The 26,423-nt window shown below is 43.9% G+C and overlaps 2 protein-coding genes across 2 annotated transcripts in view; both read right to left on the bottom strand.

The window, feature by feature from the left end:
• LOC142424170 (protein Mdm4-like) lies at nt 1-26,394 on the bottom strand. Its single transcript, XM_075529274.1, has 6 exons — nt 25,055-26,394; nt 24,252-24,351; nt 20,575-20,735; nt 17,125-17,271; nt 15,211-15,291; nt 1-8,536 (listed from the first exon to the last, which is right to left on the bottom strand). The coding sequence occupies exons 1-6, from the start codon at nt 25,082-25,084 to the stop codon at nt 7,964-7,966; spliced, it is 1,092 nt and encodes a 363-aa protein (XP_075385389.1). The 5' UTR covers nt 25,085-26,394; the 3' UTR covers nt 1-7,963.
• The window catches only part of LOC142424178 (protein Mdm4-like), a 37,390-nt gene continuing 31,672 nt past the window's right edge, over nt 20,706-26,423 (bottom strand). Inside the window, exons 6-7 of the mRNA XM_075529291.1 lie at nt 24,252-24,351; nt 20,706-20,735 (exon numbers count right to left, since the gene is read on the bottom strand). Coding sequence (XP_075385406.1) covers nt 24,344-24,351 — 8 coding nt within the window. The 3' untranslated portion in view covers nt 20,706-20,735; nt 24,252-24,343. The remainder of the gene's footprint in view (nt 20,736-24,251; nt 24,352-26,423) is intronic.

The following is a 26,423-nucleotide window of genomic DNA, read 5'->3' as shown; positions in this document are numbered from 1 at the left end:
TACAGGAACAGACTTTATTTTTTGTTGTACACAAACAAACCACAAGAGGCAAATGCAAATTATTTAACACAAAAAATAGCACAATAGAATCAATAGGTATTAAAAGCATTACACAGTGCAAATGACAAAAAGATACAAGGCTTATTAACTCGAGATTGTCATGGACTGAACTATGCTGTCCCCAAAATATGTGCCTACTTGGCATGCCAAGTATTGTGTGCGTCCCTCCATTTGTGAGGTGTTGTGTGGAGTACCCTAAGCTCTGTCAGTTTGGGGTATATCTTGAGTCACAGCCTTACAGGAGGGCGACTCAAGTCACACTATTGATTGGCCCATGTTACAAGAGACGCAGAAAGAGTAGAGAGTAGGACTCTGGACTCTACTTTGGACGTGGGGTCCTTGTGCTCTTAGACTCAGAGAAGTAAAGTGCCGCGCCACATGAAAGATACTCAACTCAGAACTGACGGGGGCATTCCTCCAGAGCCAACAGAAAGCTTTCTCCTAGAGCTGGGGCTCTGAAGTCAGTCTTCTAGCTCCAAGTTTAAGCAAATAGGCTTCAGCGTGCTAGAGCTATCCACTTGTGCGATTTCTGAGAGCAGCACTAGATAAGATAGGGTGCCTGACAAAGAAGCCAAGGTAAGAGCACACATTTCTCCTGGCCGCCAACAGTGAGGACCCATTTGCACATGGGACCGAGCTGCACACTACTCAAACAGTTCATTTTTAAGAGTCCTTTGCTCTCTATAAAACCGCAGTTACAATTTTGACTATCTGAGCAGAAACGCTGTTTGCAGAACCGCAAGGTTTCTGTAGCTGGACTGTGAATTGTGTTTACTCAAGTGCATATAGAAAAAAAATTGTGCATCAAGACAGGACAGGTATATTAGCAGAGAATCTTTCATTCAAACTTACATACGCTTCTCTTGAGACCCAGTAACACCACATTTTCTGACCAAGAGTCTGACCACCCAGGAAAGACGTGTGAGCTGGGGCAAGGGTTTGAGAGCCTGTCACTGCAACACTAGCTCTGCAGGCAGGTATATACGCTGTGTCCCCGCACGCTGCATTTGGGATATATACCCCCAAGCTTGATCTGCCGAGCGCATCGACAACTTCTTATAGCTTATTCAAGGCCACTGTAGGTTGCTCTCCCACACTCCCCTCAACAATAAACCACGAGGTAGAAAAGGCTGATATGCGCACTCACTCAACAGGTAAGGAAAAGGAAGGCTTGTGGGGGCCAAGAAACAGAACTAAATTAGGTCTCAAGGAGGGCAGAATCATCCTTATCTTGACTCCGGAGGCACTTCCCAGCACATCAGGACAGACAAAGGCAAAGGAGGGTCCCACTGAGAGCCTGACCGGGTATCTGCACTGCACGCTAAAGGAGATGGAGGAACACGCACTCCTTCCTACTGGTTTTAAAAGGCGAAAGGAAAATCAGCACCACCAAGAAGAGATCCTGATTATTACTGAGAATAGGAATGATCCTCCTCCAGTAGGAAGAGGGACAGCCGGCCTGTCTCTTGGTGCTGCTCCCCCAGCCCAAGAGGCCTCTGGCGACAGGCGTTCCTGTGCGGGGGAGCTAGCTGCTCTGCTGTCATCCAAGACAAGTCCCCATGGAGGCCGGGACACGAGAGACTCCTACCCCTCCGATGCTGTCCTCACATCCCCCAAAGGGGGTACCCATGGCCTCAGGTAAAAAGCAATTCCCACAAGGAGCTAACAAAGCCCCATAAAGCAATGGAAGGGTGGCAAAAGGATCTGGGAGTGATAAAAACTGCAGACTTTAAGTTCTACTTGGGCCTTTTCTGGGCAGCCCAGCCCAACGGGCAGCACCCCACCACACTAGCTGTGCTATGCACCTAGAAGGCATCCAATGACCATCCTTTCCGAATGAGATGAACTACAGGGGGAAGCAGCTTTGTGATTTCAGGCATGGAGCCCCCAAACAGGCACTACTTTCTGTAAATCAGCTTCCTCCCTCTCTCCCCCGGCCCTGGGGTGGGGGTGGCATTTTTCATCACTCAACAGGCTCCTAATGGAGGGCACAGTAAACTAAAGCCCTTTTACTATCTCCTGTACCACCACCACATTCGCCAATATGGTCGCTGGGATTGCAGGTATGGCAGAAAGAGACCCGATGGCTCCATTAGGGAAGGAGGGGAGCTGGGCAGCTGTCAATAGGAAACAGTAAAGCAATCAGGGAAAATGACCGCCAAAGCACCCACTCCGTTAGATGCTTCCCACTTGACTCCCTCAGGGTCCCCCTCTCTGCTGAACTCCCAGAGTAGAGCCCCAGCATGCCCTGCAGCAAGGCAAAATGCCTGGCTTTTGTAAACACTGCACGTTTTCCTTCTGGCAGAGGCAAGCTTGCCAGGTCCTCTCTCCTCCCAGAACAGATTCTAAACACGGTGGGCGAACCCACAGCCATTTTATAGCGCAGTGTGTGCCCACAAATGGGAGGATCATCAAACACAATCTTCTTTAGGAATGGCACTTAACAATTTAACTAGGTAACAGAGTCACAGTATCTGAAGCCATGTGCTTTCAAAAGTTCACAGGGCTTTTAAGGGAAAACACACACAACACACACACACACACAAGTTCACAGGGCTTTTAAGGGAAAACACACACACACATGTATGAACGCATGCAAGCACAAAAACTGATTACATTTCTTCTCTGAAGAAGATCAAGAGGTGACATGGTGACAGCTTTTAAACTCAAGGACTATCGTTCCCTAGTTTCTCATGAACTACTTTTCAAAGTTGCATTCATAACTTCTCAACAGTGTACTGAGGTGACACCAAAGAAAAATCTGTGCCAGATGATGCTGGCCTTCAACAATAAATCCTTAAACCAAATGTCTCACAAAGCATGACGCATATCTAACTGTACATCACGTTCCAGCTCAAACATTGCTACGTACTTCAGATGCATGGCAGTGATTCGTCGGCTGCGAGAGCAAGCCATGGCAGTGTGGTGCTCAGCTGGTTGACTCAGTCAGATCCAGAGTGCAGGCCTCAGGTGGGGACCCTAACCAAGTCCACAGGTAGACGGCAGCGACAGGTCATGGTCATGCCAGTTGAGAGGCATCATCTTAAGCAGTTTATAAAGTCTGGTTTTGGTATTAAATACAAAATCTCACTGTAACCACATGGTAAGAGACTTAATATTAAGACAGTAAGCTTTTTTGCTATACTCCAGAAATTTGTTTTTTTCTGAGTATGCCATTTCTCCCCTTAAACATGTTTACACGATCATAAATATTAACTTAAACGAAACTAAACTAAGAAATCTGATGCTACTCAATGACAGCACATTTTCACGAGCTCAGGGTGTGGTCCAGCAGGCAGTGCTGAACTCCACCCGAAAGTACTTGGGCAGCCCCTTCTTCACAGTCAACTTGCTCATGCAATGGAAGACCTTGGAGGATGAAAGGAGACCCACCAGGTAGGATACTGAGAACCACTGGTCCAAGGGTCCCAACTGTTCCCAGAAAGCCAGAGTTGAAGGTCAGCCTACTTAACACCTAAAAGATGAACAGTAAGTAGTGTTGGGAAGAGAGGTTTGTTTCCCTTTATCTTACAGTAGGTTAAGTTCTGAAGTCTTCACATACGAATCATGCTTTGCTTGGATGGCAGTGAGTTAAAAATATTTGTACCAGTGCGAGAGTTGTGCCTGATGTGACACCTTCGGGGGGGTGGGGGGGTGGGGGAAGACGTTAAGGGCATGCCACAGAGCAGCAAGGGGAGCAAAGCAATGAAGTCCTCCAGAGAACACCGAAAAGAGACTTTGGGGCCAGGGCTTGGAACCCCATCAGACTCGACAAGAAAACACTCCTAAAGGTCAACAAACAAACCTGGAACTATTTATAGGCTTTTTTATTTTGGGGTGGGTGGGGGAAGTTTTTCTTTTGTTGCTTTGTTTTGCTCTGTGTTGTTTTTGTGCATATTATGTTTGCATGTCTGTCTAGATAAGATGGATGGGATAAACAATCCGGAGTAGAGAACAACACACCAACAGTTGGAGGGGGACAGACATGGGAGAGGGAGGCAGGGAAAGGAAATGGATTGTTAACAAACTCAGGGATAAGGGAACAATTAGTGATCTAAAATTGATGGTGAGGAGGGCGTAAGATACCTGGGGTAGGGCATGAACAAGGGCAATTTAATCAAGAGGATTTACTGAAACCCAAATGATGGCTGAACACGGTAGTGGGACAAGAGGAAAGTAAAAGGAAATAGAGGAAAGAGCTAGGAGGCAAAGGGCATTTATACAGGTCTAAATAAAGGCATGTATATATGTAAATACATTTATATGTAATGATGGGGAAATAGATCTATGTACATATCAATATTAACTATCAAGGTAGCAGACTGACATTGGGTCTCTACTCAAGTACCCCCTCAATGCAAGAACACTTTATTCCATTAAGCTGGCATTCTGTGATGCTCAGCTTCGCAACATGATCGCTGAAAACAAAGCAGGTGCATATGCAAATGTGGAGAAGAAAGTTAATGGTGTCTGGCTATCAAAAGATACAGCATCAAAGACCCAGAACATAAAATCTTATCATTGTGAATGAGGAGGAGGGCAGAGTGGAGACGCAAAGCCCATCTGTAGACAACTGGACATCCCCTCACAGAAGGGTCACAAGGAAGAGGAGCAAGTCAGGGTGCAGCACACCACCAATGAAACCTTCCTCTAGTTCTTTAGTGCCCCTCCCCATCATGATCCCAATTCTACCTTACAAATCCGGCTAGACCAGAGCATGGACACAGGTACAGATAAGAGCTGAAGACACAGGGAATCCAGGACAGATCAACCCCTCAGGGCCACCAATTAGAGTAGTGATACCAGAAGGGGGGATGGAGGGGGAACCAAACACAATGATCTACATGTAATTCCTTCCCTGGGGGATGGACAACAGGAGAGTGGGTGAATGGAGACATTGGTCAGTGTAAGACATGAAAATATGACAACTTAAAATTATCAACGGTTCATGAGGGAGGGTGGGGCATGCGGAGGAAATGAGGAGCTGATACCAAGGGCTCAAGTAGAAAGACAATGTTTTGAGAATGATGATGGCAACAAATGTACAAATGTGCTTGACACGATGGATGTCTGTCTGGATTGTGATAAGAGCTGTATGAGTCCCTAATAAAATGATTTTAAAAATAATAAATAAAAAAATAAATTACAAATAAATCTGTACCGCAGTGGCAAGGAAAAAAGAACAAAATCAAAAACGTATCAGGAAGTTGGTTTAGTTTCCTGTAGGTAAAGATGAAGTTCAGCTCGAACATGCAGCTGACCCATTCTTCTAGCCAAAGGACTCAGAAATGGTGATGGGAACGAGGTGGGGAAGGGTCCCAGCAGAGGACTGTTGGGCAGGATGTACGGAAATGAGCACTCAATGTCTATAAAAGAGGCCTGGTGGCCTAGACGGTTCTACAGTAAGCGGGCCGTTCGCTACATGGTCGGCTGCTCCCAGAAAGATTCACAGAGTTTAAAACAAAACAAAGAAACAAACAAAAATTTCACCATTCTGGAAACCCTCTGGAGCAATTCCACTCTGTTATATAGGCTCCACCAGGTGTCTGAATCTAGCTGATGGCAGTCGGTTTGGCGTGTCGACACACATACATTCTTCTAAGGTTTAGGTAAGTTGCATCTTTACATAAGAGCACAGGATGGGAAGGACAGATCCCCCACCACATCCTCATCCCTTGATCATTTGCAAAAGCACCTAACCAAAATAATCTTAAGAGCTGTCAAAGTATTATGGCGCTTTTGTTTTTCCCTTTTTGGAGGGGAGCGTGTGGGGTAGGGTGCGGGGGAGGAGCAGCGAAACAGGAAGGAAATTCGGTTTCTAAAGTTTTAGAGTGCTCAGCATGCTCTACCAAAACATTTCACTGAAAGGGCAGGTACTGCTTGTCAGAGAGAAATCGTTCCGGTCCCTCCTGCCCACTTCCCTTGTTTCCCAGAGGGAAGAGGGGATTTGAGGGCAGTCTGACACGCACTGGGCCCTTTCTGAGTGAGAAACCACTCACGACATTGAGTCCAATTTCTGAGTTTCCTCTTGGGGAAGAGATAAAGGGTTACCAGTCACTGTTCTCAGGAAAGACCTATTTGGGCCCAAAGCCATATTCTCCAACACCATTTATTAGCTGGCCTCTATTGTAAGGTTACCATTTCCCACAAATTCAACAAGTACACTACTATTTAAAAAACTGAGTGAAACACTGAGAAGGCAGGTTGAAAAAGAAACTGCATACAAACTGTTCAATGGGAAACCAATGTGTTCTGTAAGTGACTCACGGTGCTGACCACTTTGGCAGCCAGTGGCAAACTGGGAAGGGAAAAAGCCTTCCTGGTGGGAGAAAGGTTCTGAAACCTGTGATGAGTAACACACTTACATTGGAGCTGCCAGACAATAGTAAGGCTCAAGTTCAGATGGGATGGGGGGATAGATACTCTCATTGTTTGCGCTCCCTCTCAATCTTCCAAAGAACACACCCTCACTTCGGAGGGTACACCAGGGCTTTTCCACAAGGTGAACAGACATGGGAGCTACAAAGAAAGCGATGTCAGGACCTTCCACTCCCACGTGGATGGTCTTCATATTAGCATGCCCCAGAGCTATCATTTCTCCCTGACGGCTTCCCTTCCCACAACTGCCACATTCCCTGTGCACAAAATAAAGGGGACCTATTAGAAAACGTACCCTGAAGCCTTACCTCAGAGAGCAAAAACCTCGAGAGGCACCAAAGAGAAAAAGAAAACACAAAATCAACACAAACCACCCCACAGAACACCCAAAGTCATGATAGAGACAGTCAAAGTTTGGGTGGAAAATTCTGTACCTTTTCTACCTATTTCAGAAGTGAGAACTGTGCCCAAGACTACACTGTTCCATTTATTAACTAAAAAATGAGAAGTCAGATGTTTTCTAACCAAAAGTGAAGTCTGGGCTGGCTGAATGATTTTAAAATGAGGACAAGCTTTGCTTACATCTACGGCAGGACTTTTTCTATCAATTCAATCAGCCAAGTCTATATATAGTTTTGAGGCTCTTAAGACAAAAAATATCTACAAATGTCTTTGTATGTATGTATATTCATCTTTAAAAGTTAGATATAAACAATGTGCAAAAGGAAAACTCATAGAGGCCAGAGTCAGGAAATGAGCAGGGCTTCCTGGAAAGGGGAAGGGGAGGTCTTGGGCTGCCAGGAACCCAGCAAAGCTCACTTTGGTTGGCTCACCTTGACTCACATGTCTACAATATGAGTTCACACAGGGAACATTATACTGCATGCTGAGCATCTCTAATTTTTAAGATGTGCAAAGGGGTACATGCTTTTTCAAAATTCTTTTGAGGATATATTAGCAAAAAACTTTTAATAGCTGTTCTAGGCATACTCAGAAATCTCCTATCGCAAGATTTGTTCATTTTGGTAGCTCAGACTCATGGCGCCTGACTCCAGGATGCAGTGATCCAGTCCCACCTAACTTTACCACCAATACTTATGTTCGTTCCTTTTGTTGTTCTTAACACTTCTCTAAGAGCAGCCATGGGTTTTTGATGTCTACAAGTATTTCCAAACAGGACAAAGAAAGGGAGTAAAATTAACTAAAGAAAGGATTTGTTTTCAAATAATTTGGTAACTGAATGAATGCGTTTTGTTTCACTGGTAGCTGCTCCTTCCTAGGTCCTCATCTTTGGAGGGAGATGAAGTCACTTAAGGGATTTTTCAGGTTAATAGTCTCCAAATTGATCACCTATTTCTATGGAATTCCTTTCAATTTCCCTATGGGATTACAAGCAAAAATGGCCAAGAGCTTGATATGCGCAGACAAATGGAGGCAATGGGTCAAATGGAGGGGAGAGGCTCAGTGCTGGAACTTTCCTTCCTGACCGGACTCTATTCGGTTTCTCTGCAGCTTACTGATGCAGCTATGCTAGAAAAACCTTAATAACCAGCTGAATCTCTTTCTTGCAAACAGGGCAAGAGGCCCCAGCCTTCTTTAATCTTCTGGCACAGTGAAAGCAAGTGGCAAGATGGCCTGTCCTCCCATGAATGATGTTCCCATTTCGAGGTCTCTTCTCACATACGCTACAGGGCTTCAAGAGAGTCTGGCAATGCTCCATGCTCTCTGCATCTGTTCTCTGCTCATAGAGGTTATCTGAGGGCTCTCCCAGGCTTGAGATGGTCTCTTGGCTTTCGGTACTGTGAGCCAAATCCAAGAATTCCACTGAATTGCAGGATTCAAGAGGCTTGGCGTTCTCTTCCTTTATATATGCATCTGTAGGCCTAACAACAGGAGCGGAAATGGTTCTCCGGCAATCAGGGACGTCAATTCCTTCATTTTCTTTCTTTTCGGGTATGGCAGTGATGTCAGAGGTGGAGAGAGAGTGGGTTAACTTGGGACAATCTGAATACCAATCCTTCCTCAAGGCCCAGCAGCGAAAGCAGTACCTCTTGCTTGGAGAGTTGAATTTTTTGCACTCAGTACACTGCCATTCATCCTATAAAATACAAGTGCAGCTGATTAATGCTCACTCATTGGTGAACAAGGAGTCCTGGTAGCAGCATGGGTTAAGCAGGGGGCTGCCAAGCACAAAACTAGCAGTTCAAACCCACCAGTTACAACACAGGAGAAAGAAGAGGCTGTCTGCTTCAGCAAAGCTGCAGACAGCTTTGGAAACCCTAGGGGTAGTTCTATACTGCCCTGCGAGAGCTCTGTGATCTCCAAAGACAACAGGTTCATTGGTGTGGTAGTTACATAATCAGGTGTCAATTGGGGACTTGAGAAGACTAGAGTGAAGGGGTGGAGTTTAGTCTGTCCATCAGGTGCCAGCCAATGAGGCCTCTGGTTGGACATGGCCTTCCCCCGAGGATCCTAGGAATTCCTATATTTCCTCCTTGGAAGTGACACACACACACCACACACACACACACCCTCTCTCTCTCTCTTTCCCTCCCTCCCTCCCTGAGGATCCTAGGAATTCCTGTATTTCCTCCTTGGAAGTGACACACACACACACACACACACTCTCTCTCTCTCACACACACACACTTGGAAGTGACACACTCTCACACACACACACACACACACACACACACACACACACACACACACACACTTCCTTGGGAGACTCTAATGACAAAGGCTGACTTCCTCTGAGACATCCCTGAGAAGCCACATAGACCTACCCTGATGCAGGCCTGGGTGGTGGAGAAGCCACTTGGTGAGACCTCTGTCAGCGCTGAGATGCTTACAATGCCACTGAATACAGAAGACTTCCCACCCACTGGCCTGTGATCTTCCTGCATTAGGTATTATTGCATGTGTTTCTTGAGTCAGAAGACTATAGACTGGTATCGGACATATGGGCTAATATCGGGCTTATGGACTTGATCTGGACTGGGCTGGGATGTTTTCTCAATATTCAATTGCTCCTGTATATAAACATCTTTCTTATACACATGTGTGCTTATGAATTTGTTTCACTAATCTACCCAGACTAACACAATTGGTAAACACAATGCTAAGCAAAAGGGAAAGGAGGTCAAACTCACTCCCTCAATGATCTAGCAAACATCCAGATATTCCAAAATCTAGCTCAGGAATTTAACAAATTTTACAGCTACATGTAAGGAAGTCTTGGGAAGATGAATACTGATAGTGTTATAAACACCATTTTCAAACCCAAATTCGCTACCATTTTCTTTAAGAAAGTTAAATTAAGTCTCCTAGCCTCTCTACTACTAGATCCTGTCTTTGTACACAAATTTAGTCTTTCATCAGAAAAGCTGGTAAAGAACAGAGAGAATACTTTGTTGCCCTTTCAAAGAAGCAAATGTTATAAAAATGGACAAAGAGGAAGGTAGTACTAAAATGAGATTTAAAAACTAGTAAATGTACTCACTTCCAGGATGCTGGTAGTAACAATATGCCTAAATCATACCCTCTGAAAAATGAGCATTCCTGTGCTTGAATGCCAAGTACTCCCCCTCTACTTTTCATATTCCAACTAGGAGACGGGAAAGCTCAATGAGTTCTAAGTGCTTCGCTTGCTTAATGTGGAGGTAGCTATCCAGAAAAAGTCAAGAGTATATTTAATGCTGACAATAGCCTGGCTTTGATAGGACTGGCAATTTGCCACAGGCAGACTTCATTACTCTCAGAATGAAGGCCAATCATTCTCCATCATGAAGCCATACGTCAGTTGTCCAGACTGAGAGTTAACCTGGGATGTCTCCAGGAGCCTCAGATGTCATCAGAAATGTTATAGAAAGACTCGAAGGAACTCCGGAAAGAGTTGGGATTCTTTTTTTTTAATCATGTTATTGGGGATTCATACAACTCTTATCACAATCCATACATACATCAATTGTGTAAAGCACATTTGTACATTCGTTACCCTTGTCATTCTCAAAACATTTGCTCTCTACTTAAGCCCCTGACATCAGCTCATTCCCCCGCCCCCCATTCCCCCCTCTCTCATGAACCCCTGATAATTTATAAATTATTTTGTCCTATCTTCCACTGTCCAATGTCTTCCTTCACACACTTTTCTGTTGTGTCCCGCAGGGAGGAGGTAACATGTAGATCCTGTAATCGGTTCCCCCTTTCCAACCCCCCTTACCTCTACCCTCCCGGTATTGCCACTCTCACCACTGGTCCTGAGCGATCATCCATCCTGGATTCCCTGTGTTTCCAGTTCCTATCTGTACCAGTGAACATCCTCTGGTCTAGTCAATTTTGTAAAGTAGAATTGGGATCATGATAGTGGTAGGGGAGGAAGCATTTAGTAACTATGGGAAAGTTGTTTCCTCATTGCTACACTGCACTCTGACTGGCTTGTCTCCTCCCCACTATGCTTCCTTAAGGGGATGTCCAGTTGCCTACAGATGGGTTTTGGGTCTCCACTCCACACTCCCCCTCATTCACAATGATATGATTTTTTGTTCTTTGATGCCTGATAACTGATCCCTTCGACACCTCGTGATCACACAGACTGGTGTGCTTCTTCCATGTGGGCTTTGTTGCTTTTGATCTAGATGGCCGCTTGTTTATCTTCAAGCCTTTAAAATCACAGCTGCTATATCGTTTGATAGTCATGCACCATCAGCCTTCTTCACCACATTTGCTTATGCGCCCACTATTGTCTTCAGCGATCGTATGGGGAGGTGAGCACACAATATATGATTTTTTGCTCTTTGATCTCTGATAACTGATCTCTTCGGCACCTCGTGATCACACAGACTGGTGTGTTTCTTCCATGTGGGCTTTGTTGCTTCTGAACTGGAAGGCTGCTTATTTACCTTCAAGCCTTTAAGATCCCAGGTGCTCTATCTTTTGATAGTGATGCACCATCAGCTTTCTCCACCACGTTTGCTTATTCACCCGCTTTGTCTTCAGCGATCAGGTCCAGAAGGTGAGCATCATGGAATGCCAGTTTAATAAAACAAAGTGTTCTTGCATTGAGGAAATACTTGAGTGGAGGCCCAATGTCCATCTGCTACCTTAATACTAAACCTATAAATACATGCACATAGATCTACGTCCCCATCCTCAAGTATAAATATATTTACATATGTACATGCCTTTATTTGGACCTCTATAAATGCCCTTTGCCTCCTAGCGCTTTCCTCTATTTCCTTTTAGTTTCCTCTTGTCATGAGTTAGGATTCTTAATTGATAACATGCCATAGTTTAATTGGCTTCGCTCTTTCTTTTTTGTAGTGTATACAATAATATGGCTTATTAAATCCAATGGCATATCTGAATTGATGAAATATAGTCTTCTTGCTTAATAGATTTTTTTCTGGCTGCAACTAGCCAAAGAAGTCTGATTAAGATGGGAAAACTTACTATTTGTATTTGGCCAGGAACACTTAATGGACCAATATATTTCACTTTATTACTTAGCTATGCTCAGTGAGATAATTTGCAGTGAATTACCATAATGGTCAACAGCAGGGTAGAATAGGCAACTGAAGCAACCCAGGGACAACCTAAAATTTATTGTATCCCCACACAGCAACATTACCTTCTTACCCTTCCCCATCATTCTTGCACCCAGCAAGTCAGATGGTAGAAATACTACAAGAAATATTAGGAAATAGCCAACAAATAAAAAGGAACGATAAACATTTGAGTCTAGATCTGAATTATCAATGGATGGTAAATCCACACCCTATTACTCAAAAGCTTAATACTAAGTCTTCTTAAGAGTCCTCCATTAATATAACTCTGCTTGAAAGTAAAGCTACTTTGTATTTGTTTCTTTTTCAGAAATCATTGAAAATGGTATTGTTATGATCTTCTATAAAACTGGTCTGTCTTTGAAATCAGAGAGGTACAATATTGTTATGATCTCCTTTAGTCTGTCTCTGAAATCAGGTAAGTATTTAATGCAGAAAGCAATAAGGGGACTATTGTCAATCCCCGTGCATCCATACCACCATCCTGACCAGTTTTGATAGCAGAGAGAAGGGCTAAGTCTGAGATCCAATTAGCCCCCTCCTTTTCCAAATTCCAATAGAAACCATTTGTTGTGGGGTGCCACGGAGTCGGTTCTGACCCTATCGACCTTGTTATCTACAGCACAAGGAAGCATCGCCCATTGTGCCATCCTCACAAGTGTTCCGTTTGAGCCCACGGTTGCAGCCACTGCGCCAGTTCATCTTGTGAAGAGTCTTCCTCTTTTTCCCTGCCCCTCTGACTTTACCAAACACGAAGTCCTTCTCCAGGGACTGGTCTCTCCTAATAACACACCCAGAGTACATGGGACAAAGTCTCACCATCCTTACTTCCAAGGAGCATTCTGAGGATACCTCTTCCAAGACAGGCTTGTTTCTGCTCTTTTGGCGTCCACAGTACTTTCACCATTCTTCACCAGCGCCATAATGCAAATGCATCCATTTTTTCTCTTATTTAATGTCCAACTTTCATAGGCACGAGATAAATGAAAATAATATGGCATGGGTCAGGCACATCTTAGTCCGAAAGGTAGCAATCCTGCTTTTCAACACTTTAAAAGAGGTCTTGTGTAGCAGATTTTCCCAATGCAATCCCATTGTTTCATATCCTGACTGCTGCTGCCATGAACATTTGATTGTGGACATAAGACCAAATCCTGGCCGGCTTGAACCTTTCTTCCATTTGTCATGATGTGACCTGCTGGTCCAGCTGGGAGGATTTCGGCCTTCTTCACACTGAGCTGCAATCCGCCCTGAAGGCTGCAGTCCTCAGCTCTTCATCAGCACTGGTTCAGGTCGTCCTCATGTTCAGCAAGGTTGTGTTATCGGCATCTCACACGTTGTTACTAAGCCTTCCTCTAAACCGGATGCTGCATTCTTCTTCATAATACCCAGCTTCTCTGAGTATTGGCTCCGTGGGGTTACATGTGAGGCTGTTAACCACAATGTCAGCAGTTCAAATCGACCATCTGCCAGCCACTCTGCGGGAGAAAGACGTGGCTTTCTACTCCATAAAGTCAGTCTCAGAAAAGCCGTAGGGGCATTTCTACCCTGTCCCATAGGTCTTCATTTTATACAGATGGAATGGGTATGGTGAGAGAACACAACCCTCACACACACCTTTCTTGATTTTAAACCATGCGGAGTTCCTTAGTTCTGCTCACACAGCTGGTTCTTGAACTAGGGACAGTTTCCTAAGAGCATAATGAGGAGCTCTGGAATTTTCATTCTTCTCCGAGCTATCCACTTAGTGATGGGCCACAGGCGAATGCCTTTGCAGTCAGTGAAACACAAGTAAACATCTTTCTGGGAGGCCCTGCTTTCAGTCAAGACCCATCTGATGTCAGAAATGATAGCCCTTGTTCCACATCCTCTTTGGAATGAAGCCTGTACCTCTGTCCGTCAGTGCACTGCTACAACCATTGCTGATCTTCAGCAAAATTCTACTTGTGTGTGACAGTAACGATAATGTTCCCTAATTGGAGGATTCTGTGGGGTCACCTTTCTTAGGAATAAGTACAAATGTGGATCTCTTCCAGTCAGTTGGCTAAGTATCTGTGTTCCAGATTTCTTGGCGCAGAGTGCTCCTAGTGATTCATCAGCTTGTAAACATTTCCACTGGTAGCCCGTCAATTCTTGGAGTCCTTCAGTGCAGCTAGAACACCTTAATCATATGCCACTTTAAATGGCTGAATATCTAGTTCTTTTTAGTACAGTGCTTCTGCGTATCCTTCATTTTTTAATGTTTCCTGCATTGTTCAATATTTTGCTCATAGAATCTTTTAATATTGTGATTTGAGGCTTGAATTTTTTTCCTTTGGTTCTTTCAGTTGAAGAAATGCTTAGCGGTTCTTCCTTTTTAGTGTTCTACCTCTAGGTCTTTGCACATGCTATGACATTTTACTTTGTCTTCTCAAACTGTTCTTTGAAATTTTCTGTTCAGCTCTTTGACTTTATCCTTCCTTCAAAACTTGCCTTAGCTACTTTATGGGTAAGAGCAAGTTTCAGAGTCTCTCTGGATGCTCACTTTGACCTTTTCTTTCTTCCCGGTCTTCGAAAGGACCTGTTGCTTTCTTCAGGAGTGATGTTCTTAATGTCCTCCACAGCTATCAGCCCTTCTAACATTAGTGTTCAGTGCATCAAACCTGTTCTGAAAATTCAGATCGGAGACTCAGGACAGGATTCTGGCTCTCCTGGACTTGCTTTCATTTTCTTCAGCTTCAGCCTGAACCGAGCAATCGATGGTCTGTTGCACAGTCAGTGCCGGCCTCGTTCTATCTGCAGGTGTAGGCAATCGGATTTCTGCATATTCCATCCGAGAAGTCCATGTGGACAGTCGCCCTTTGCGTTGTTGAGAAAAGGTATTTGCTATGAACAAGTCATTGGTCTTGAAAAATTCTACCAATCTCCAGCTTTGTCTGTCACCAACACCGTATTAGTTCACTATTGTCCCTTCTTTTTTGTGCCCAACTTTTCCATGCTAATTGCCAGTAATTATCAAAGCCTCATGGTTGCATGTCTAACCAATTACAGACTGAAGAAGTTAGTAAAATGCTTCAATTTCTGTTATCACTAGCTTTAGTGGCTGGTGCACACAGCACTAGCAAACACCAACATCTCTCAACAATTGGGAAAAGCATGGCGGACAGCACTCTTTAACATCGTGTGCAGTGGCAGCCTGTGCAAAGCAGTGTTTACTAGAGAGCCGTACCTCAGAGGAAACTTCTACATCGGTATCATCGCTTAAGGACTTAGAGTCCTCAAAATCGTCGCTCTTTTCCCCTCCAATAACCTGGGAAGGCAAAATCATCCTATTAGTAAGGTTTATCAGTTTTAGATGAGGTTGTTACACAACAACAAGGCAAGACAGCTTCAAGGAAAAACTCACGTTTTATCACCAGTGCTTAAAAGGAGATGGCGTAAATTTGAAGTTGAAAGCATGATTCAATAACATCCCGTTAGCCCTTCAGCAAAATAAACCATCAACAAGGACCTGGACCAGTTTCCAAATGCTTTCTTCATTCAGATAGGGCCCAAGGTATTCAAGAAAACAAAACCCTCGGAGTGAAAGAGCCACCAGGTGGGCAGTTTTATCTTGGCTCCAGGCAGACGTCCACAAGGATAGAGGAGGAGTGTGTTGAGAAAGCGAGAGTGGAAGAGCTCTGTGTAAAATACAGTGCCAGGTGTGAAGGACGAAACAAAGCCCTGCAAAACTCACTTTCCACTTTCAAGAGCAAAATCAGCCATGTCCTGCTCCGGTCACCCTATGAACACATGCTCATGGGTCAAGAAACAAAAAGCCACGTAATGTGTGTGGGCTGTAGTCCCCACAAAAGCCGGCCTGCTTTGTGATCCAACAAATGAGCTATTATTCAACAATCTTTTCACAAAAGTTTAAGTACTTTAAAGGCCTGCTTTCTCTAGGGAAAGGTTTCAAATGCCACTCTGTCTTCATTTTTTTGGCATTTTCCCTCTCTTCTAATGCTCCCCACCTACCTAGTCCAGAAGCCTATTGTTGTCTAGTAGGCCCCGCCTCATAGCTGCCCTACAGGACAGAGAGAGCTGGCGACAGGCCACATCTTGCTCCCACACAGCAGCGAGTGGGTTCCAATCACCGGCCTTTTGGTTTGTGGCTTGGCACTTAACCACAGTGCCCCAAGGCTTCTCCAGAGATCCCATAGCAACCAACATGACTAGGAAGAGGCCATAAGTGAACAAATAAAAAGGATAGTTGAGCTTAGGTGCGTTTTTTTGCTATAGATTCAATGAATGCTTACTGAGAATCTTCTACCTGCTGAGTTTCTGTTTGACCCGAGCACACGTCTTTCTGCATGATTCCTCTTGGTGTCCTCACACCACATGTACTCAAGGGCTCTAACACCCTCCCCTCTCCCCTACTGTAACGCTAACAGATGTACGAAGTAATCATCTACCTTTTCCTTTAGGTATAAAACTATCATGGAATCGACAGAGAATTCTAAGAAATAGGATGTCTTCCTACAGGCAGTTTAAGCCACTTTAGACCTTGGCCTCTTGGTAGAGAGCAAGGTTTCCAGAAGGAAAGAAAGTCCCAAATGAGACTTCCAGTTGTTGTCAGCAGCCCCCGACCCCATGGTGATTCCACACACACAGGAACAAAACACGGCCCAGTCCTATGCCATCCCCAGGATGGACCGGACTATTGTGACCCATAGGGCTTGTCCTCACCAGGTGCCAGGAGATTTCCAGGCCTTTCTCTCCAGTCCACATTGGTCTGTAAGCTCTACTGACACCTGTCCAACATCCTAGCAACAAGCAAGCCTCCACTGACAGGCGGGTGGCAGGGCAAGAGGCACAATGGCTGGGGATCAAAGGCTAGAATGACGCCACTGACCCTCGAACGCCTCTGCACAGTAAGCCTCGAGAAACAGGCAGAACGACACCCACGGAACCAAACCCTCCCCTATTTTGGAGGTAGCCTTGATGAACTTAAAAATAAAATTGAATATGAGAAAACATTTAAAAATAAAAGGGCTTTTGAGAGTAATTTTCTGTACAAAGAGGTAGAAATCAGGCCACCAAACCTGTATAAGTTACACAAAGCACACATGAATACAATCAAGATTGACATTTTCCCACAACATACCTTTTTTTCATTCCCTTTCCCTACTTCTTCACTTGTGTGTTCAGTACCAGCAGCTTCAGCTTTTATTCCAACACCTAACTGCTCGGATACGGAATCATTCAATAACAAGTCATCTGTAGTGTCTGAAACAAGGGCAGTACCTACATCCTAGTGGAAAAACAGACATAAGGTTACACCTTTTGAGGCTTATCAGAGAAGCTGAATCAGCGCCTTCACACTGCATCTCCTAAGGCCACGTTCCCTCATCCCACAGCCTGGCACCTCCTAGGTCTACGCTACTGGATCAGCACAAGAACGCCTCACGTGGGCTACTGCTCTGTCTCCTCTCAACATCAATCAGGGCTGCCATCAGTAGGCAGGACTGGAGAGCTTTAAAGGTAATGACGCAGCGTTGCTCAGCTAAGTAAGACGCATGCTCTACGTTCCTTTCCACAGGCCATCCAGAAGCTACAACAGTCCCTGGATTGAGCGCCACATTCCCTCTTTGGTGGTCAATGGTGCTTCATCACTAAAGAAGCAAGAGAAACACCGATGGCAACAAAAACCCTCTGCCCCATCACTGTCTCAACTCTTACGCAACTTTAAATATATAGAACTTCCTTACTTTCTGCATTCTTCTGGACTTTTTTCCCCCTCTATGGTTGAAATGAACTTGTCCCTGAAGGCTCCAAGTCCATTGAAGTTTTACTTTCCCATGACATGGCTGACTTACTGTATTATGACATACAAATTACTTGCCAATAAAAACAGTTGGAAAAAAAGTTTTACTTTTCCTACTTTTTTTTGTAAGTCACTCAGACCAATTATTCACATCTGTGGGACAAGAAATCTGGAGGGATATTTTTTTGTTGTTGTTGTTTTTAAAGATGCACACTATATATAATTAAATAGCCCCTATCAACAAATGAAAACAATATCCCCTTAAACCGTCCATCAATATTGTTCTTTTTTTCCCTACTTATAGACCCTCCCTCCCTCCTCAATCCTCTATCCCTCCCTCTTACTGTTTCTTCCACATCTTTGGTCTTCATGTAGTCATCAGTGTCATCTTTTCATGGATAAACCACGTTTCCTTTTGCTTTTCCTTATAATGATGGCGTAATTAACCGTTGATCTTTGTAAGATTGACTGTTTACTATTATGTTTTCTGGTTCTGTCCATGCCTTGTGGTGTTTAAGAGAGTTGTCATTATTTTGTTTTGAATGCCTAATATTCCATTGTCTGAATGTACCAGAGTTTATCTATTCCTCTGTAACTCGGGCTTTTGGCCATCTCCATGTTTTTGCCATGACAGGAAATGCTCCACTTAACATAGGTGCACATGTTTATTTGTGTTGCATTCACCATTTCTTTAGGGTGTACATCTAGTAGGGTGTAATCCAGTAGGGTGTATATTCAATAGGGTGGACATCCAGTAGGGTGTAATCCAGTAGGGTGTAATCCAGTAGGGTGGACATCCAGTAGGGTGGACATCCAGTAGGGAGTCTGCTGGGTCAGGAGGTATGTGGATTTGCATTTGTTTTGAAAGGTGCCTTTCTGGTTTCACAGTGGCTGTGCGATTCCACAGGCCCACATGCAAGGTTTGAGCGTTCCACTCTCTCCGAGTCTTCTCCAACATCTAGCATTTTGTTTTATTGAATTTTGCTAAAAGTGTCGGTGTGAGGTGACATCTTCTTGTTTTTCATTTGTACTGCTCTTATCACTAATGAACATGAATATTTCTTCCTATGCTGTTGGCTGCCTAGATGAAGCTTTTTGATAAATTGTGTATTCATGTCTTGTGCCCATTTTTTTTATTGGGTTGTTTGTATTTTTCCCGTTAAGATGCTGTAGTTTTCTAGATTTTGGATACTAGCCCTTTACCTTTGTAATGCATTACTACTGAGTAATTTTTCCCAATCCGTGAGTTTTCTGTTTACTCTTTTGATGAAGTCTTTCTTTTAATATGCCTAGACATCTTTTGACATCATAGAGGTACACAAAAAGCTCATGAAAAAATGGAGTTAAAAAAGATATTCCCATGAACTTTTGAAGCCCATTTGCGATTCTTTAACTAAGACAATTTATTATTTTACTATTATTCCATTTTCATTTATCAAAGCGATACTCACTGAATAACTATTATATGCCAGCTACTGATTTAAGCTGAGCCAAAAGATGCCAAACTTACGTGACATACCACCCCCTTTTCAGAAAAAAAAAACAAAACTCAGCGACCCACCCCCTGGCAATTATAAATTTTTGTACCAGAGCCCATAATGCAGGGTTAGGTGTAAGGCATCTGCTTTTGCAGCCCCCCTGAATTGTTCCGGTGTCCCCTCGAGGCAGTGCTGGCCACTTTGGTAAACTGAGTTAGGCAGTGAAACAGAGTAAGGAATAACCCAGAGACCCCAGTACACAAACACTACCTTCACCAAGGGAGACAGGCAGTAGAGACGAGGATAGGAGCAGAGGAGCCAGAGGAAGTCTCTTTGAACCAGGAGTGACTTTTTCAGGACCACCACTTACACGTACACACCTTTCAAATAATGAGCCAGAGGATCTTCCTGGACCAGTGCAACATGGCAGTCTTGCTGGCCAGGGATCACCTCTCTGAGGAAACTGCACTTGAGCGAAGTGTGAGGAAGTAATACCAGGACTTGAGGAAGAGTGTTAGAGAGCGAGAGGAAAAAGGAGATATACAACATCTGAGGAGGAAAGACATTGTGGACGATGGAGCAGTATGAGGCCTGTACGTCTGGAATGCACATAGTAAGACTGGCCGGAGGGGTCAGATCAGTAGCAGCTATGGGAAGGAGTCATTTGTCCTCTGCTTGTTACATGACGCCATTAGAAAATTTGTTACATGCCAGTAATAGGATCTCACTGTGCCTTTAAGAATTCTAGAATGTGCTTCTAGAATTTACTCTTTTAGAAGACTGAGCTATTCGGTAGACACAGAGCAGCCATGAGGCTGCCGATGAAACAAGAAGACGGCTTGAATCAGGGTACAGTGGTAGAAGTACTACAAATAGGTTAGTTAGATATAGGTTATGTCTTGGATAAAGAACGATAACCTGGATATGCTATATGATAAAGAAATCAATGTTATTTCTCTGATATTTAGCCAGAATATCTGGGTAGATAACAGGGACCGTTGATAAAAAAGGAAAGGTTGGAGCAGGGATATTTGGTGTTTTTTCAAAGAAACAAAAGTAGTTCTATTTTGAACATGATAAGCACGCAGTCACCTCAGGGGAGGTCTTGAGTAGACAGCTCTATCTGGAAATTGGGCATTCTAGTGGTATAGGCAGGCCAGAGAGACAGCTGGGCGTCATAAGCACATCGATGGTATTTAGAGCCAAAGCACTGAACAAGAATTCTTAAACAGAACGCATGGTCAAGAGTAACAGACAATGCTACTCTTTCCAAAGAAAAACAATTTTGTTCACCTTCGAACGTGAGATTTACCTGATTTGTCTGTAAATCAGTTGAGCCATTACTTCTAGGTGTATAGTTGTTTCTCAAGTTTCCTAGAAACCACCAGGGCAGGCCAGCTACATCCCACTCCTCAAACCCGAGGTCCAGCACAGAGCTCTCAGCTGGGGTTACATTTTCTATCAAGTCTTCATCTACAGAAGTGAAACGAAAAGGATGAGGACTATGGACACACAACACTTAAGAACCAACCAAGTTTCTCCTTAAAATATTTACAAACTTCTTAATAAGATAAAAAGAAATTCCTATCCCTAGTAAGAATCAGAAACGAAGTGTCCGTCTCCATGGCAGAGGCCGGTGGCGCCCGCAGTTCAGGTTCCACACCAGAGAAAGATGATTGTTCCCCAAGGCATCTAACCTCAGGCGACAGCAGTACCATCCCCGAGTTCTCAGAGGGTGGTACGTGGTCATGCGCTGGTGTTTTAAGCATGGCTGCCACTACAGACTAGTTAAGTAAAGAACAACTTGATGGCCTCTTGAATGACTTGATCACTGGATTGCCTGAGGTTCCCATGAGGCACTGCGGACAACAGACAATCAGGCTGTCAAGGAGTCTCAATGACACCATCTGCTTGAAGACATTCTCAATAATTCATGTTTGTGGGTAACAACTCTTCTAAACAGTGAGCTAGATCTACTCTGTTCAAATGACATCCACATATCCTCTCTCGGTGGCACAGTGGTGAAGTGCCTGGCTGCTAATCAAAAGGTCAGTGGTAGCCCACCAGCTGCTCTGCAGGAGAAAGATGGGGCAGTCCACTTGCACAGATTTGCAGTCTTGGAAACCCTATGGGGCAGACCTACTCTGTTCTACCCGGTCCCTCTGAGTCAGAATCACATTGAAGGCAAGGGATTTGGGTCTATGCCCTCTCTGGACCCACGCGATCTTTTGGAATTAGGATATTGAAATATTATAACACACGCAACCTATTACAGTCCCACAAAGTCCAGGTAAGAGAGCCCGTGTTATACATATAAATACCATTCCTGGCAGTTACTAACAGAAGTTTGCGACCACATGACATTCTTTGCTGTCGTCTGCATTCCCTAATGCCTAGAGTCGAGTCTTTTACTGCACTCTCTTCCTACCTCATCCTGTGTCTCTTCGCAGGGCCAAGGGAAGTCAGAGGGAAGCCAGAGGGAAGCACAGTTGCTTAGGCATGCCCGGGGTACATACTATCAAAAGGCTAGCTACAATGAAAGGAGTCCTGTCATGAGGTCAAAAGGAGCCGTAGTGGCATGATGGCTTAAGTGCTCCGCTGCGAACTACCCAATAGCGCTGGAGAAAAAAAGATCCGAATTTGCTCCCAAAAGATTACAGCCTGGAAAACTCTCTGGGGCAGGTGAACTCTGTCACGTGAGGTCATTACGATTTGAAATCAACTTGATGGGACTGAACAACATCATGATCTGCTCACAAATTATGCCAGCGCTGTCTATTAAAAGGCATAATGTGTGCCAAAGGAAACTTGAACATCTTTTTACTTATTTAATGCTGAGAAGATCAGAATCCAGATTCCTGAGGTGATGCCAAATTATTTATCCTCATCGATTCAGGTTCTCAACTTCTTGCGAAGAAAATAAAAATAGGTATTTTCCCACAATTAAAAGTTGTGTCCTTGAAAAAAAAATGTCCTTTCTACTTGTAGATCATCTTGAAAATTCCTAAGATATGTTATCGCCAAAGTTTCCATCACAAACCACATGAAGTCTCTTGAACTGGCTGTTCTTGAATTTTAAACAGCATCCAGAGTGGAAAATAAGCAATGATCTCATTCATTTTAAAAAATACAAGAACACCATTGCTATAGTTTATTGTGCCAGTCTGGCCGATAAACACAAGTAGGATTAACTGAAGGGCAGAGGGATAAATGGCTCGGTGAGCCTCGCCTTGGTTGTTCTGTGCCTCAGTTTAAAGGGGTACACTACCTGTGGGATGCCTATCCTGTGGATTGTGTCACTGTAAGTTGAGGTCCCTTTAAGCCCACACAATTGGAATGTTCATCTCTGGAGCTGGGGACTGACAGTTGATGACAGTTGGGGACCTGCCTTGCTTGTTTGCTGCCTGGGTATATATAGCCCAGCTCTCTCTACAGAAGGGGACTGGCAGCTGGCAGCTCTCAAAACGTGAAAGACTGCTAGTGTCTCACTGCTTTATAATTTAACTGTTTATCTATCTGTATATTTTTTAACGATTTCTTGAATTATATATCTATCTTTATAAATATATTTATATATAATTACTAGCAATCTGGTTTGTCTCTCTAGAGAACCCTGTCCAATACAACCATATTACACCTTTAATGTCCTACAAAGTAAAATAGCTACAAGAGGACTAGGCAACCCCATATTCAGTTTAGAATCAACTCCAATTTGAAGAAAACAATCCAGCATGATAAACTGATTCAATTTAATTTAAACATTTTTTAAAAATCAGCAGATCACTTTCTGGGGTGTGGCTGGAGTCCTAGTCTGCCATTTCTTGAAATATAAACCAGGCACAAATACCTCTGGGGAATGTATGATCCTAAAACTTTGCAGGAAAGAAAAGTCATAATTTTGAAAGACATTTTAGAAAGCGGGATTTGAGGGCAACTTCCAAAACCACGGTTAACTCATGTGGCCAACTCTTACCATACCTACAGTACGAATGGCAAGTAAGTGGTGCCTCTCGCCCACGTGGAGCCCTGGTGGCACAGCAGTTAGGGCTGTGCTGACGGCTGATGTTAATCAGTTTGAAGCCCCCAGGAGAAAGAGGGGCTTTCTCGTCCCGTTAGAGTTACAGTTCCAGAAACCCCAGAGGCAGTTCCACCTGTCCAACAAGGTCACCATAGTCAGTGCTGACCCGATGTCAGTGAGCTTACTTTTCTGGTTTTATCACCCATGTGCCAGGAGCTCTGGTGGCAATTAAGGAAAAGTGTTGGGCTACAGCCAAAAGATTGGCAGCTCAAACTCACCAGCCACTCTGAGGGAGAAGCAGCATGTCTTGCTCTGTTAAAGATCTAGTCTCTGAAACCCTGTGTAGGGTTGCTATGAGCCCGAGTCAACTTGATGGCATTGGGTTTTGTACTTGGTTCAGTACAAGGAAACGAGGCTTCTGACATCTCATTCTTGGCTCTGAAAACCTAAGCATGTGTCACCATCCTTGCAAGCTGCGAAATCCATGAGAAGTAGCCTCTGCTTCACAAAGACAAATGAAAATAAAAATCCTACCCGGGCCAAATATACACAAGGGTGCAAGCGTTCACATGTGAAGGGGCTTCAAGCATTCAGGGGAAAATGGAACCGAAAGAAGTGAAATTTCTCCACAAATGCTTAACGTCCCCTCATTCACAGCAATTTCACCAGGTAGCCAGCATGCTAGCTAACAGGAAGGCCTTGCTCATTCTCAGTAATCATTCATTTCTGAAACAGCGCTCCTGTCTTCGTCAACAGTCACTGTGGTGAGAAACCAATGGAGATGCACCCGCCCCCTTTCCACAGCATTAGAGGAGACAATGTAGATGATCCTTTTCATTTTATATAACAAGCGTCTACAATGGTCTTAATTACAGCTCATGTGTCCTAAAGGTAAATGCCATTTCTGGACATCACTGTCAGTCACAAAACAAAAAAAGAAAAGCCTAAGTGGCCCAAATCAAGAACGCTACCTTGTCGTGAATTTCTGCAGTTAGGCTGTGAGGTAGGCAGCACGGGAGCATTGCCTTCTTCCGTGCTTTTCCTTGTGGTCACACTGGCCTCTTCACTGGGCTGAAAAGAAGGGAGAGGTGTCTATCAGTGCAGTAAAATCACTGAGCCCAGGGGATGTAGCAGTTCCATCTGGCTCCCCAGTCAGTGTGAACACAATGGGTTACACACAAGAAGGTCAGTCACCCTGCAGTACACACAGCCACCAAATAAAGGCACCTCTCAACCCATGGTGGGAGAACTATCTCTGCACAAAAGGCCAAGAGCTACCGCCACAAACAGACTATCAGTACTGAAGCCGCTAGCTAACTATGGAATGAGGGATACGCCAGAAACCATGTGAAACCATCAACATATAACAAGATAATCATAGTTTTCCCAGGTCTGCGGAAACTTTAAGAAATGGTCTGAATTCTGAAAAGCTGTTTTCTTAAAAGCCAGTATAACTGCACAGCCACATACACACATAAACACTCATTCACACACACACACAAAGGCACATATAGATAGATAGCTATAAGGTACACACAAACCATGAGGAAACACAACTGGAGGAACTGAAGATCAGAAGTGCTACATCCCAAAGAAAGGTTCAGAGACTGGGACTCTGACACGGGCAGAACAGAGAAGGTTCACTCTGTCCCTGGTCTATGGACTTCCAAGATCCTTACCACATCTGGGGAAAGGTCTTGGGAGTCCAAGGTCCATAGGTACAGAGAAGGGGCCACTCTGTACAACAAAAGAAGTCACCATGTGGTGATTTTACCTTCAGTTGGTCTTGGCTTGGAATATCCATACTGTGATCTTGTGCGAGAGCGAGAGTCTGAGCGGCATCTGGATAGCAAGTAAAACAAAAGGAAAGCCTTCCCTGGTAATAACCATTCTTTCCAGCAAACCACCCTGGAGCCAGGTTTGGTCCCCAGAGATTACTTAAGCTTGACGGCAGGTCAAGGGTCTCACTGGCAGGAAAGGGGAAACAGGGCACACTCAAAATAGATGGTCACACTTTCACCTGGGGTCCATGAAATCCCGGATTCAAATGGCTCACACTGTTCTCCCACAAAACACTGCCTCCGTTTTTGTAGGAAAAAGGGCTCCAAACAGGAAATCAGGAAGACTTTTCTCAACTCTTGCTGTAGGTGTTCGTTACCAATTTTCACTAACTTGCCTTGTGAGCAAACAGGAACATTCCTTTCTCATTTATTTTTTACGTGTTTAACGTTAGACAGGGCTATTAGGTCTGAAACGCTGGAGTTTCCCCACCCACCTGCATCGTAACACAGAAGCATTTTCATGAAAATCTATATTCTAAATGTCCGTTAAGATTTTATGCTTTAGATCATAGGTTCCCCAACTTATTTGGCCTACGGTACCCTTAAATGTTACTCAGTGCCATGGCAAGTAAAAACTTTTGTACTATAGCCCATAATCCAGGATAAAGAATAGGAAACCACTCTTTCGCAGGCGCCCCGCCTCCCTTGTCGTTCCAGAAACCCCAGTGGGGCAGGATCGCCCACTTTGGGAAATACTGGTCTGACATACAAACTCCCACCTAATTTCACAAAATGTTTGAAAAAAACAACAACGTAAGAGTTCATGGTTTAAAGGACTCAAGTAGAAAGAAAATATTTTGAAAATAATGGCAACATATATACAAATGTGCCTGACACAATGGATGGATGTATGGATTGTGGTAAGAGCCCCCAGCAAAATAATTTTTTTTAAAGTTCTTGGCTTAAATGCCCACAGCCTAATTAAAGATAACCACCCCCACCTCTCAAAACGGTCTTACTCTTACTATTGTTATAATACACATTTCCTAAGAGAAAGCAGATAAAAAGCTTTTCTAAATGCCAATAAAAAAGGAGCAAAGAAAACAAAAATCTAGCAGACAGACTTCTTAGATACCGAGTTAATCTAAGAGATTAATGTATTTCGGGGACTTAAAAATTGTTCAAGTCTAAGAGAAGCAGGAAACTGGCTACAGTTATTGAACGAGTCACAGAGACCTCCACAGTCACTTGCTTTATGAAACTATATGTGCTGGAGACGCAAGCACATAATTTTTTTTGTTTTTTTTTAAACCTCTTATTAGCGACTCATACAACTCTTTATCACAATCCATACATGTATAT

This window comes from Tenrec ecaudatus, chromosome 1, assembly GCF_050624435.1.
Source record: "Tenrec ecaudatus isolate mTenEca1 chromosome 1, mTenEca1.hap1, whole genome shotgun sequence".
In the NCBI taxonomy this organism is placed as follows: Eukaryota; Metazoa; Chordata; class Mammalia; order Afrosoricida; family Tenrecidae; genus Tenrec; species Tenrec ecaudatus.
The sequence above is the reverse complement of the archived record's forward strand: the minus strand, read 5'-3'. Positions and strand labels throughout refer to the sequence as shown.

What these genes read in the sequence shown, in the direction of transcription:
- LOC142424170 (XM_075529274.1), bottom strand. Translation starts at nt 25,084, where the DNA reads ATGGATATTCCAAGCCAAGACCAACTGAAG. An exon ending in CTGCAGAAATTCACGACAAG is followed by an intron (nt 20,736 to 24,251) that starts GTAGCGTTCTTG and finishes TCACTTCTGTAG; the next exon opens with ATGAAGACTTGATAGAAAAT. An exon ending in CTGATTTACAGACAAATCAG is followed by an intron (nt 17,272 to 20,574) that starts GTAAATCTCACG and finishes TTTTTCCACTAG; the next exon opens with GATGTAGGTACTGCCCTTGT.